The sequence below is a fragment of the Heliangelus exortis genome, chromosome 2 (assembly GCF_036169615.1).
Source record: "Heliangelus exortis chromosome 2, bHelExo1.hap1, whole genome shotgun sequence".
Classification (NCBI taxonomy): Eukaryota; Metazoa; Chordata; class Aves; order Apodiformes; family Trochilidae; genus Heliangelus; species Heliangelus exortis.
This window is the reverse complement of record NC_092423.1, coordinates 4,160,120-4,173,363: the sequence shown is the minus strand read 5'-3', so window position 1 is coordinate 4,173,363 and position 13,244 is coordinate 4,160,120. Positions and strand designations below refer to the sequence as shown.

The 13,244-nt window shown below is 37.4% G+C and overlaps 1 protein-coding gene across 1 annotated transcript in view; it reads left to right on the top strand.

Annotated features, from left to right (window-relative positions):
• The window catches only part of ADCYAP1R1 (ADCYAP receptor type I), a 134,690-nt gene that overhangs the window by 88,587 nt on the left and 32,859 nt on the right, over positions 1 to 13,244 (top strand). The window contains exons 5-10 of the mRNA XM_071734585.1: positions 3,599 to 3,634; positions 4,252 to 4,293; positions 6,084 to 6,187; positions 6,740 to 6,837; positions 7,264 to 7,396; positions 9,629 to 9,782. Of these exons, the coding sequence (XP_071590686.1) occupies positions 3,599 to 3,634; positions 4,252 to 4,293; positions 6,084 to 6,187; positions 6,740 to 6,837; positions 7,264 to 7,396; positions 9,629 to 9,782 (567 nt within the window). The remainder of the gene's footprint in view (positions 1 to 3,598; positions 3,635 to 4,251; positions 4,294 to 6,083; positions 6,188 to 6,739; positions 6,838 to 7,263; positions 7,397 to 9,628; positions 9,783 to 13,244) is intronic.

Below are 13,244 nucleotides of genomic sequence, written 5' to 3'. Positions count from 1 at the left end.
ATGTAGAAAATAGAAATAACCAATATTATCTGCGTTTGGTTTCTGTGTTTGGTCTTTGGATTGATAATTCAGCATTCTTACAGATCTTCTCAAAGCTCTCTAAGTAGTACTGCAAATAACACTCAATTAATAGTGCCAGTTAAAGCACTAATAAAAGATTTGCTTTATTTCCCAAAGAGTGGGACTTACCTTTTCAGTGTGTGCAGATTGTGAATAACACTATCTGTCAATATTCTGGATAAACCATCCTTTGTCAAGGATAACATTAGCTTCCTCGGGAGCTTATTGACCAATGTGAACAATTATTGATTTAATACATGGTGTTCTGAGACTCTTTTTAACAGCTACTGTTTGCTTCATCCTTCTGTAGCTTGAGCTGTGCTGTCATTTAACAACATTTTGAGGAGCACAGGTGCCATTCACGGAAGTCTTGAGTGTAATCCTGGAGTTAAATCCCTTAAAAACTGAGTTTCCAGTCAAAATGCAGATGAAAAGCATATTTTATTTATTCTTAATTTCTGGAAGAGCCATATATTTCATCTATCCTGTTGCACGAGAGCCCTTGGGTCAGAGTCCATGCAGCAAAGTGTCCAACAATATTTTTGAGGAAATTTGTTGATGTCTCCCTAGAGTCAGAAAGGCACTCAAGTGAAAAAGAAAAAAAAAAAAAAAAAAAAAAGGAAAAAAAAACAACCAAAGGAAAAAAAAAAACCAAACAGAAACCCCCCCCAGAAATAAATAAACCCACAAAAATTTCAGGGGAATAGTTTGAAAAAAGTAGAGGGACTGCCTTATGTGTGGTCTTCCTACAACCTCAGCTCAAATGCCAGTTCAAGCCTTGCCCCTCTATTTGTAAATTAAATATTAAGTACAGGTAGAATCCAAATGACCTCTACTGCATTTTCATACATGTGAGTAAATATAATTATTGGCACAGTTCTCTGTCATATAAACATCCCTGTTCTGGTGCAGGGTACCTAAACATATGGTGTCAGAAAGGGCAGCAGCAGCATGTGGGAATTTAAAGCCAGATGGTGGCTGTATGGTCCCTCATTGTGTCCTTATATATATATATTATATATATATATATATATGTATCTATATATACAGACACACAAACATAATTTTATATGTGAGCATGTTATCCCAACACTCATTAGGAGAACTCTGACTATTAATTGCAATTCAGAGCATAATGTTCAATGTGGATCTAATTGACTTTCCAGTCACTTAACATATTAGTGAAAATTAGCTTGATGGATCAAACCTGAAAGGCTGTGCACTAAAAGGTTGTACTGGAACTTTCTTTAGTCTATTAGCAAGGATGGAGATGTAGAAAAACATGTTAATAAGAGGCAGGTTTGGTTCTACAGCTATTAGGAAGTTAATACTGTCAAAAAATGTGATTTGCTTGATAATGTCCAAATACAGTTAAAATGCAATAATAATTGAAGTTTATGTAAATAGAAATTATTATTAAAATCCTCTTCATTTTACAAAACTATATAAATTCATTAATTCATTAATATATTAATGAATGTTTTAGTTGTTATTGCTGATGTGATGAAATTCAAAACGAATGAAAATCTAATATTTTACCAGCAGTGTTACAAGCTACCACCCCCATTTGGTAATGTTTATGTCTCCCTTTTTAGATTATAGGAATAAAATTCCTAAATTTTAAACATTTTTCTGATCAAACAGTGTAACATGCCAAATTACCAAGAACATCAGGTTTCTATCTACTTATTATTGGCCTAGTCTTTCTCCAACAAGAATTATGTAAAGTTTTCAGTCCCACAGTTCAGGATTTAAGCCACTCTATAAAACTGATAAACTCAAATTGGATCTTTATGATTGAAAAAAATGCTGGAAGTTTTTTACAGCTTCTTCTTACCCTGCTTCTGTGTCACCCTTCTGGGTGAGGTGACCTGAAAGAGGTGTAAGCACCAAGTTCTCTATAAGCCACTGATTTAAGTGGCAGCAGCCTATGAAAGGCACTAAAAAAGACAATGGTCAAGGAACAGCAGCTTGATTTTTATTTTTTATTTCTGCCTAATAAAAGCACAGGTAAAAAAATCCCACATGTTATCCTAAAGGTAGAATTCTGAACTCAGATTTTAGCAGTGTAGGTATCTACACCTGAGCCAGATCACTACTGATAAACCTGGGGGTCAAAAATATTGTGCAGAGCCATCCCTGTTGTTTTGCCAAGAATCTGGAGCACAGCCATAGCTCTTCAGCAGCATTTGGTAATTTAGTCTGAGGCAGAAACTGAATGATCTTCACTGGAAAATGTTTGCTCAGAGCATTGGTGTCTTCTCTCCAGAACTGGTCCCCCTACCCAATACTTGCAAACTTCCAAGAAATCTCATGTATGAAATTTTGCAAGCAGATGGAGCTGGGCAGAGAAGGCAGGAGAAAAAAAAATAATAAATAGTTGCTCTCATCACAGCTTTCAGGAAAAAGCATCCAGAGTTACACTAGCAGGCTGTGTGTTTAGGTTTGATATTGAATAATTCCATGCAGTGACACGGTCCAAGCCTACCTGGGGGATGCTGAAAGAGATAGAAGGGCCTTTAGCAAAAATTCCAGCTGTTTTCTAGACACCCACCATCATCTTCACCCCAAATCCTCTATTTTCTGTTTCAGAAGATCAAAAAGCACATCTGGTTTATTGCACAGGAAAGAGAGAAATCAATGGATTTAAAATTACTCAGCAGTTTGAAAAAGTTTAAAATACAACATGCAGTTTATGCTGTACAGAAAAGGCTCCCCTTCCTGCTTTGTTTCCTAACATGCTGTCTTTCTCCTTTCCCACAGGATTAAAACCAGAATCTTTTTTACTTTGATTTTACTTTTACTGAAACCCTTTTCCTACAAAGCAGTGCAGGGCATTTCCAATCCTTAGTTAAGGGCTGACCATAGGTTCAGGGTTAAAGAAGAACAACCTGAAGCCCTGTGGTTACTCCAGAGCATACAGAACTAAGCCAATCTAAACATTTAACCTGCTGCAGCAGTTGATGAAATGTTGAAAACATTTAATAATTATTTTTTTTTTTCACCAGTCGATGGGCCACTGGCAGAGCTTTCTGCTGTCAGCTTGGTCAGGTTCCTCTGTGCATGGTACAGCAGCACCACTTGGTGGCTTCAGGGAGCTCCTCTTTATTCCTTTTATTTTGTAATACTTGGGGTTTTATTCTACAAATCAGCATGGATTCAGAAAACTCCTTCTTTCCAAAAAAAGGAAAAAAAAAGAAAGAAAAAAAAAAAAAAAAAAAAAGAAAAGAAAAAACAAAAAAAAAGAGAAAAAAGAAAAGAAAAAAAAAATTGAAAAACCCCTCTCTGATCTCATTTTCATATCCATGCTAAAGTTTAATGAAACTCTGTGATAACAAGTGGTGGACCAATACAATCCAAAGGACCATCCTCTGAAAACTACTTTCCAGTCATAAATAGTCAGTATTGATCTTAACAAAAAAATGGTTTAAAGAAAGCTTGTTGCATTTTTTCTCTAGGATCTGCTACATCCACTCCCCTTGTGGGAAGGAAACTATTACCAAGATCTAATTAAATTGGTTTTTTCTTCTAATTTCAGGTTGGGAAGTAGATAACTTGGGGCAAACCCATGCAGGTAAGAACCAGTTGTGTTGACTTCCTCCTATGGACCTCTGTTCTCAAAAATTGTATGTAGAGAACAGGAGAATAGCAGATAATTGAAAAGTTGAAGAATATATATAGCTCATTGGGATATTCTGATAACAAAATAAAGTAAAAATCTGATCAATTTCTAGATATCAGTGTGATCTAACCTAAAACCATAAATTTATACTCTTAAAGTAAATTAATTATTACTTTTTGTCATCGATGGAGGGAGAGAAATTTTCATTATTTTTTGTAGAAATCAACCATACTTGCATATCTATGAATTATAAATTTAAGTTAAAAAATAAGAGTTTTTAACATATATTTTCACAATAAAATTGGTCCTAGTTTGGTGGTATGGATTTTTAGCTGTATGCTCAGTGTCTACAGTAGCAATTTTTAAATTTTACCACTTCAACTTTAATTTAACTCAACAGTAAAACAGTGTTTACTTCTTGAAATGACAGAATCAAGTATTAATTGCCTTTGGGCCTGATTCAAAGAAGAATCCATTGGATTCTATTCAGTGATTTCCACAGAGACAAGTTTGTGCCCTAATAGAAAACACAATCAGAACAATTTCATACCAAATTTCCACTTTTTTAGGTGATTATGACCTGCTGGAGAGCACAGCTCAGACTCCCCTAGGTAAGTAGTAGAAACATGGAAATATTCTCTTTTTACTTTACTGTTGTTACAAAGGAAGTTCCAAAGCTTCCATAAAGGAAATGTTTACTCCTGCCATTTAAATATTGTTTTATAATCCATTCTAATGATGGTGACACATTTTCTGGTGTGATAATTTTAGCAGTATTATGAAAATTTATTCCTCCTCTATTGAGCCTCTCAATCTAGCAAGTATATTCTTACAAATTATATCTGCTTAACAATAATTATTGAATGGCATTAAGTGAAGTCAACACCAGAAGTCAGTGGGTTTTTTCCATAGAAAATAGGAGTGAATGTACAAGAGCAATTTACCAGAATTTGCCAAGTAATGAAATGTTCTTAAATGAGTTCTGTGATTAAATAGATGTATTCTGCTGCATGGATGGCAAACAGATTCTCTAAAAAGGAGGTCACTGCTAGTGTCCTGAGCTGCTTGACTAAAAAGCTGTAAGAATGCAAAGCAACACAACCTTAATTAAAAAAAAAATAATAATAAAATTTGGAAATTTCCATCGATTACGGTCAAGGGAGAGCTGCAACTCCAAAAACTGTGGTAGCTTGATAAACTGAAACTCTTCTATTGTGCTGGGGAGGAATAAGTGCATCCAGCAGCCCAATTTTAATTTTTAAGCCATGTCACTGAGCTCTTACAGGAGCAATGGTGCTTGAAAAGAGCAGCTTGGGGATCATCCCCCCTTAGGCAGCTCAGTAACAATGTGAAAGTCAAGAGACACTTTCCTCTTCCATCTCCAGCTCCTCTTTCCCAATACAGCTTTAACATTTTGTCTTTGTCAGTGAAGGACATTTAGGAGCTAGTCCTTATGTGATATTAGCCAGATATTTAGGGGTAAAAGAGAAAAAGAGAACAGGGTTTTCTCTGAGCCAGTTTAGAGCTTCCTTTCCAATGCTTCCTGTAGGGGAAGGTTATATACAGGGCTTAGGACAAATAATAGGCAGAGAAATGTGAGAAGCTCTGAAACAGGTATGAAATTATGAACTTAAGCCTCTCAGGACATCTGGAGACAAAAATGAATTTTTTGCTATGAAGACAAAGAAAAAGATTCCCATTCTATGTTTGGCTGTCCTCCCAAAATCATTCTCAGAATAGAGCCCAGGCTTGAAGATGAATGAGTGGGATGCATGTTAGCTGGAGGAGAACAATCCAGCTGCCTCAGTGGCTATTTTACAATCCTGGCTGACAATGGCTGTTTTACATTCCCTACAGCATCCTATCTGGCTTCCAGAAGATGCTCCAAAAAAATCATATCAGCCTTGAGTTGTCTTGACCATCAAATGCAGATGGACTCAGATGTCTTAAGATCATTTTAAATAGCAAAAAGTGTCTATTTCTACTTAAGCACTGGCCTTAACCTCCAGCCATTTGAAGGGTAGATTGCTACATCAAAACTGTATCCCCTGGATGCCTTTCACAATCAATGGAGAGAAATGGACATTTTGCTGACCTCTAGATTAGGTACCCTCTGGTGAATGAGATTTTTGGTGACCTGGAGGCACTGATTATACTGATTAATCCTTTTTTTGCTTTCTGGTGACCAGATGTAGTAGTAGACATCCTTAGGGTTCCTATTTTAGATCTGGGTCATTAAATATGTCATTGAACTTTTGAGATGCCATTAAAGTCTTCTGTGGAGAGCCAGATCAACAGTGACCACAGTGGTAGTGTGAGGTTTTCTTTGGTCGTGCACCACAGGGAGGGAGGATATGTCCTGGCCTCAGCATTGTCACCTTCTCACCTCTACTTGACACAGGGGACATCAGCAGAAATTGCACAGAAGATGGCTGGTCTGAACCTTTTCCTCATTATTATGATGCTTGTGGCTTTGATGAAAATGCAACAGAGTCTGATAATCAGGTGGGAATTAATTTTATAATTTTCAACTAAATGCAGGTGGGAGAAGCAGGGTACTTTTTGTCCAGCCTCTGCTCAAGTTCTGATTTGATGGCAATTAGGATGAAACACTCAGATATTCATAGGCATAAAAATGTGAGAAGCAAGACTTAAATCCTTCCCAGCACTGTGTTCAATATATCCAGAATATGATGATTTACTGTTCATACATCTTTTAACTTCCAGAAACATGAAGTAGCCCCCAGTTCTTCCCCTGTTGACTAAAGAACCCCTTAGCCAACTACTTTTATTCTACAGATATATTCACAGTGGTAAAAGAAATAGAGACAACATTTGTTTCCTCACTGACAAAAAGCTTCATGGTAGGCAGACCCTGGAGTACATCAGACATTGAGTAATGCTTTAATATACACTGAGATCTCAGAGGAACCAAGAGGAGAAAAACAACCAGGCCATTCAAGAAACAAATCCTGCCTGTGGTTCCCCCTGCATGTTTTCAGGGTAAAGATGTGACCTGAGATGGACTTTTTAACCTTGTTTTATTTTCCTCCCAAGGATTACTACTACCTGTCTGTGAAGGCTCTGTACACAGTGGGATACAGCACATCTCTTGTTTCCCTCACCACTGCCATGGTTATCCTGTGTCGTTTCAGGTGAGTTCAGCAGAGAGAGACTGAAAACAAAACAATATTTAAGTTTTTGACTCACCAGATTTCGAGTAAAATGGAGACAACCTTTTAATAGAGTTGTTCCCCCAGCTTGGACACGCTCCAGTAATCCCATTTTTCTGGATGGTAGATGCAACTGCAGAAGCTGTGGGACTGTTTTATGAAGTTGTAGTGGCTGCAGTGAACTTGGTCTGTTCTGTGTTAACCTGCATGATTTCCCAGGAAAAACCCCAAATCCTCCTCTTGGTTAGTTTAGGGTCACACTCTTGACTTTCAAATTGCTCATCTTATCACCAGGATTCTAGGAGCCATGTGTGCAGATAGGCCTAGTGTGATATTTCCTTGAAAGAAAAGCTTTTGGGTTTTTTTTTCTTTTTCTTCTTTTCCTCTCCCTTGCTCTTTCCTCTCTAGGAAGCTTCACTGCACTCGAAATTTTATCCATATGAACCTCTTTGTCTCATTCATTCTACGTGCAATATCTGTGTTCATTAAAGATGGGGTTCTTTATGCTGAACAGGATGGCAACCACTGTTTTATCTCAACGGTAAGTACAACCACAGCCAAAGCTTTTTAGCTTTTTCCTTTGTTTTTTGTGGTTTTTTTGTTTTGTTTTGGCTTGGGGTTTTTTTGTTTATGTTTTGGTTAAGTTTAGGTTTGGGTGTTTTTTGGTGTTTGTTTTTTTTTTTCTTGTTTTTTTTTTTTAACATGAGATAAAAAATAGCATGATGGCAGCAGTCTGTTGTGCATCATGGGCTGAGAAGCTGTTGGGAGTGAAAGTAATCAGTGGTCAGATTCCCTCTACATCTGCAGCAGAACTGTGGCTGGTATTGTCTCAGGATATCATGGTGCCCAGAGTCCTGTCCTTTCAGACAAGTCTACAGGGTTTGGCTTCTGATTCCATTCATGTTCTTTCTCCCTTTCACAGCTCTGCAGATAGGTAGGTAGGGTGAGAGCAGACACAAGTATTTTCCTTCATCTGAAGGTCTGTTTTTTCTCCAGAGCCTCATCTGTTCTGGATGTCAGGCCAAGTCATGGATAGAGAGGGTGACCATTCAGGAATAGAAAATACCCCTGATAGCCACAATCTCAAAATCTAATTCATTTTAGCCAGAGATTGGTATCTGAAGTGTGTGGTTTCATGGAAAGCAGTCTCTTTCACAGGTGCACTTAACTTTGTATGAAATTTAATCCAAATTCCTGTCACAATTTAAGACTAATATTTGATTAGATCAATCAGCTCCCCAGGTGTAATTATGACATTCCCAAACTGAGAGCTCCTTTATCCATCCAGTTATGAGCTCAGTTTGCTGTGAGTCACTTCCACAAGGAAACTGCAGCTGTGTAATTTCTTAGTCAGCCTCTTCTTTGTCATTGAAACTGGGTTTTGCTTTTAATTTTTCATAGTGCTGAAGCTGAAGACATGTTTGATCTGTAGTCTGTTCACACTGCTCTTCTGATAGTGACATCTGCCTCTTTGTTTTGAAACACTCGAAGGATAAAACATTTTAAAACCAACCATCTAATGACCAGAGCTCCAGCTGTGACTGAGCTTTCATAAAGAAACTCAAGATCTGATTGTTTAAATGTAGAGTTTGCAGATTTATCCCAGAGGATGCAGTGTAAGTGGGAACCAGTCAAGACTGCCTGGACGGAGCTTTCTACTCTGATTTTTTGAAAACTTCTTTTGTAGGACTGGTGACATCTCACACTGGAAAGGACAAGGGTGTCCTGTTCTTGTTGAATCAAAGTAGTGCTCAGTTTCCACCCAAGATTTTTGTCATAAAAAGAGAATAATTCAGGTTGGAAAAGATCTTTAAGATTGAGTCCAACCATTAACCTAGCACACTTCCAAGTCCACCACTAAACCATGTCCCTCAGCACCACATCTACACATCCTTTATATACCTCCAGGTATGGTGACTCAACACTTCCCTGGACAGCCTTTGCCAGTGCCTGACAACCCTTTCAGAAAAGAGTTCTTTTCATGAAGAAATTGCCCATTATCCAATCTAAACCTCCCCTGGCACAACTTGAGACTTTATTCCTCTTATTCTCCTTCTACTTTGGAGAACACACTGCCTCCCATCTTGCTACAACCTCCTTCCAGGGAGCTGTAGAGAGTGAGAAGGTCCCCATCAGCCTCCTTCAGGACAACAACCCCATTTAAATTTTTTTTTTCTTTTGTCTACTTCTTTTACCCCCCACAAGTGAATGAAAGCTTCTATTGTTTTTACAGTAAATCAATCTTCTTCCTTTACACTTGCACTTATTTTCCTGTTTCTATCCCCAAGTGACAACACCCACAAATGGCAGGGAAGTACAACTGCACACAGGAGGGTGCATCCTTTCTGATCCCACTCTCAGGGCTTCCCACAATCCTTATGCCATTTCAGATCCTTCCTTGGCTTTCTCAGTACAGAACTGGACTCTTTTCTTCTCTGCACTTAACTCTTGGAAGGGGGCTTAAATCTAGCAATTAAGCATCCATTGACGACGTGAGCTCCCACTGACGTGGGATGTTCTCAAGCTCTCTGAAGACCTTTGTTGACCACCTCCCACTGGTAAAATTGGCTTCCTGCCCTTTCAAGCTTCATTCTCTAAGTAGCACCTCACATTCTTTTCTTGCTTTTAAAACTTTGCTATTAAAAAAGTATAATACCAATCCCAGCTGCGTTCCTTTCCCCTGAGAGATTTGGAGAGGTTGAAAGCTTATTTTTCTCCACCTGCTAGGTGGAAAGAACACAGAAATAACTCTGTTTTTCTTGATTCTCTGCAGGTGGAATGCAAAGCAGTGATGGTGTTTTTTCACTACTGTGTCATGTCCAACTACTTCTGGCTTTTCATTGAGGGATTGTACCTTTTCACTTTATTGGTAGAAACCTTTTTCCCAGAGAGGAGATATTTCTACTGGTACACAATTATTGGTTGGGGTATGTGACATTTCTTGTCTTAAATGCCTCTTGGTGTGCAAGATGTCTCCACAAACCATCTAATATGTCCACATACAATTTCTATGTATAGTTTTCATCTTCATATAGAACTACCACTGCAGGCCAGACCATGTTGCACTTTCTTTTGCATGCATAGAATTGAACCAAAATCAGGAGGACACTGCATCTCTTGCAGAAATGTAGTCCACAACTCAGAACTGCATTTTACAAGATGTGACCTTAATGCCACTTTTTTCAGTTTAATCTAATCTGTATTGCTAGGTTTAGTTTATTTTCTAAGATTTCATTTATAACTTTCTTCCAGATAATAGTTAAATTAAATATTTATTGAAAGAGTATCTACATATGCTCATCCTACCTGGACAAGAAATGGAAATTTTCAATGGGAAAAAACAAAATTTGTTTCAGAAATTCCAGTTACACTGATAGGCAGTCTAACTGTTTTTTAACTTGGCTTTCTGGAGATAAAAAGATTCCTGCAACAGGTTAATTCAAAGAGTTCTTTGCTGACATTTTTGTGCAAAAGTCAGATGGTGAATGAAAAATATAGTTAAAAAAACCAAATTTCAGATCAGCCTGGAGTTTTGAACAATCTGCTGCAGGGATATACGGACACTTTTCTTTACATCAAAAGATATCTGTATCTTCATCACCTTTACAGAAGAATACATTGATTTTAAGTGTATCCTAAGAACATTAAACCCAATTCTTAATTGAAAGAAAACATACTTCTGAAATAACCTGGAAATAATTCTGTATATTTATGTGTAAAGTCTACATACAAACCACAAACCTTAAACTATTCTCCTAAAAGCCTCATGTAACATGAACCTTCAAGTAAACAACAACTGGTTTGGGGTTTTTTTTCCCTCTGATGTAGCTGTATACACACAAAATCTCCCATCTTCTGGAAAAGACTCCCTGCAACAGGAGCAAAGGAATAGAGAAGTAAGAAGAGAACCAGCAATGAGAAATAATCTATGATATATAAAGCCTATAGGAAAAGAGGGGCTATTGGAAAAGACTATTGAAAAAGAAACTATTGGAAAAAAGATGTTCAAAGTTCCCTGTGTATTATCCACAGCACAGATATAAAGCTGTTTTCAAAAAGAACCTGGGGGTTATGTACACGAAAACGTGACAATTATTAAAGAAAAAAATGCATAAATCTTTGCAACCTGAACATAAATCAGAGGCTGGGTTCCTTTAATTAACTTTGCACGAGTCAGAAATATGTAGGTTTGTCTGAATGTCAGAATATTACAACATCCCATTAACTGATTTTATTTTTTAAAATAATCCCTGTAATGAAAGAAAAACCCAGATGGATTCATTCTGTAATGCAACCTAAAAAGAACTGCTCTTGAGCTGAATACCATAAATAATATTAAGCTGCTCAGTTTTTAGATATCACTTCTTGTTCAAAGCATAATGAAGAATATCTGTTGATAGCACCAAGAGGATCTCCAAATGTGGATAGTTTTGATTTGGGTTTTTTTTTTTTTTTTTTTCCAATATTTTCTTGACTCCTGTATACCTGAGGTTGAATACAGCTCCCCAGACCTGGCAGGAGTGATTGGCACTTTGCAAAACCAGAAGCCCTTCCAGCCTCTGGATTCAAATCATGAAGGGCCAAAGCAGCCCCTCAGCTCCGAGCTGATGGGGGGAGAGTTGCATTGTAGCAATAATAAGCAAGAGCTCAGCATTTTGCAGCATCTGGATATTCATCTGTTTCTTAAAAATGTGCTGAGCACACCAGTGTCCTCATTTGCTTAATGAGAGCTGCATATGGCTCTGTGGATCCAGGGAGGTTTTTTTCTTTTGAATATGCAATATGCTGCTGGTAGACTCCCTGGATAGATTGCTGGCTTCCTGAGCTCTCTCCTAATCCTAATAAAGTCAGCAAGAATAGGTCTCAGCCTTTAAGACTTGTCTGTTTTCTAGTGTTTCTCATAAGCTGTAAAATCAATGAAGATATAGATATCTTCTGATGTGAAGTAACGTGTCTCTGTATTCCTGTAGCAGATAGTTCAAAACTCCAGGTATTGGTTTGTTTTTTTTTTTCAAAACCTGGTTTTTGAACTATATTTTTATGACACATTTAGCCTACTTCTGCCTTCCTGCACAGGCTGGAACACCATTCATGCCATCAAAACTTAGAGTTCAAATCAGTGCAAACTACATAGCACATCAGACCCATGGTTAGTATATAAAGATTATTTTTATTATTGTGCATCTCTTAAGAGTGCAAAAATCTCAATATTTTCTAGGTATTCTCATGTGAGAAAACCAGACTTCAGCTTAAATTAAAGATGCATGATTTTTTCTTCCCAGAGCACCTCATTTTATCTATCTCTCTTTTTTTTTTTTTTTTTTTTCCTTTTTCATTTTCCTTTCAAATCAGTCTGTCTGGGCTTTTTGAAAGGAGGAGGGCTTCATCAGTCATCTAGGCCTAACAGGGATATTTTTATTTCTGAGAGCAGGAACATGAGATTTGACAGGGGCTCACTTAAGTGGGTTCAGTCGAATGACAAATTAATGTGACATCAACACAGCCTTGAAAATTGGATGAGACATAATTGTTCCTGTCAACTTACCCCAGTCTCATTCACTGCTGCAGGCTGGGGTTAGCAAGGTCCTTGTTTGGATTTTTTTCAGCACTTTATCTTTCCAGTGGTGCCTGAATAGTTGGACACAGTTTGCTAGTCAAAGATTTCTTTTGCCATGAAATGTAGATCCCACTCACCTGGAGTTTTCTGTCAAGCCTGTGTTGTTTTATAAAAATATTTCTACTGAAAAATTTCTTTCAGAAAGAAAAAAATAAAGCCAGGTTTCTCAGTGGTTTCCTGCTGCTTTGAATGAATTCTTTTATTTTACATGCATTTTTTAAATTGTCAAGAAGTGTCTGAAACAGAAATTAAATTCTTGCTCCCAGTATTCTCTTTTGGGAGGCTGGGGTTCAATTTTTTTAATGGGGAAAAAAAAATTAAAAGTCCTGTGGTTACTGAAATACTCTCCTACAATGATTTCTTGTGATTAAGTAAAGCAAAATCAGTTCTTTGCACAACAATGGAGAAAATGCAATAAATGCAAATCACTTACAACAAAACCACATAAGAACACAAAGACTACAGTAATGTCATTACAGCTCAACATCTGTCATTCCCCAATTATTGCATAATTACAGCAGCTCTAGACATGAAAGCTGATGTCACTGCTTTTATTTGGTACAGACTTTGTTTTAATGTTCATGCAACTTTCAGCAATAATGACCTGAAGCTTCATTCTTTCCTGTTATCAGTTTTATCTTTCTGGAAGATCACCAAGACAAACCCATCCTCTGACTGAGCCAGGTGTTTCTATAGCTCGGAATTAATGTCATTAATTGAATTTTTTCTGTACACGAGTGCTGTTAGGAAATAGAACCTCAGTGGAGAGGTT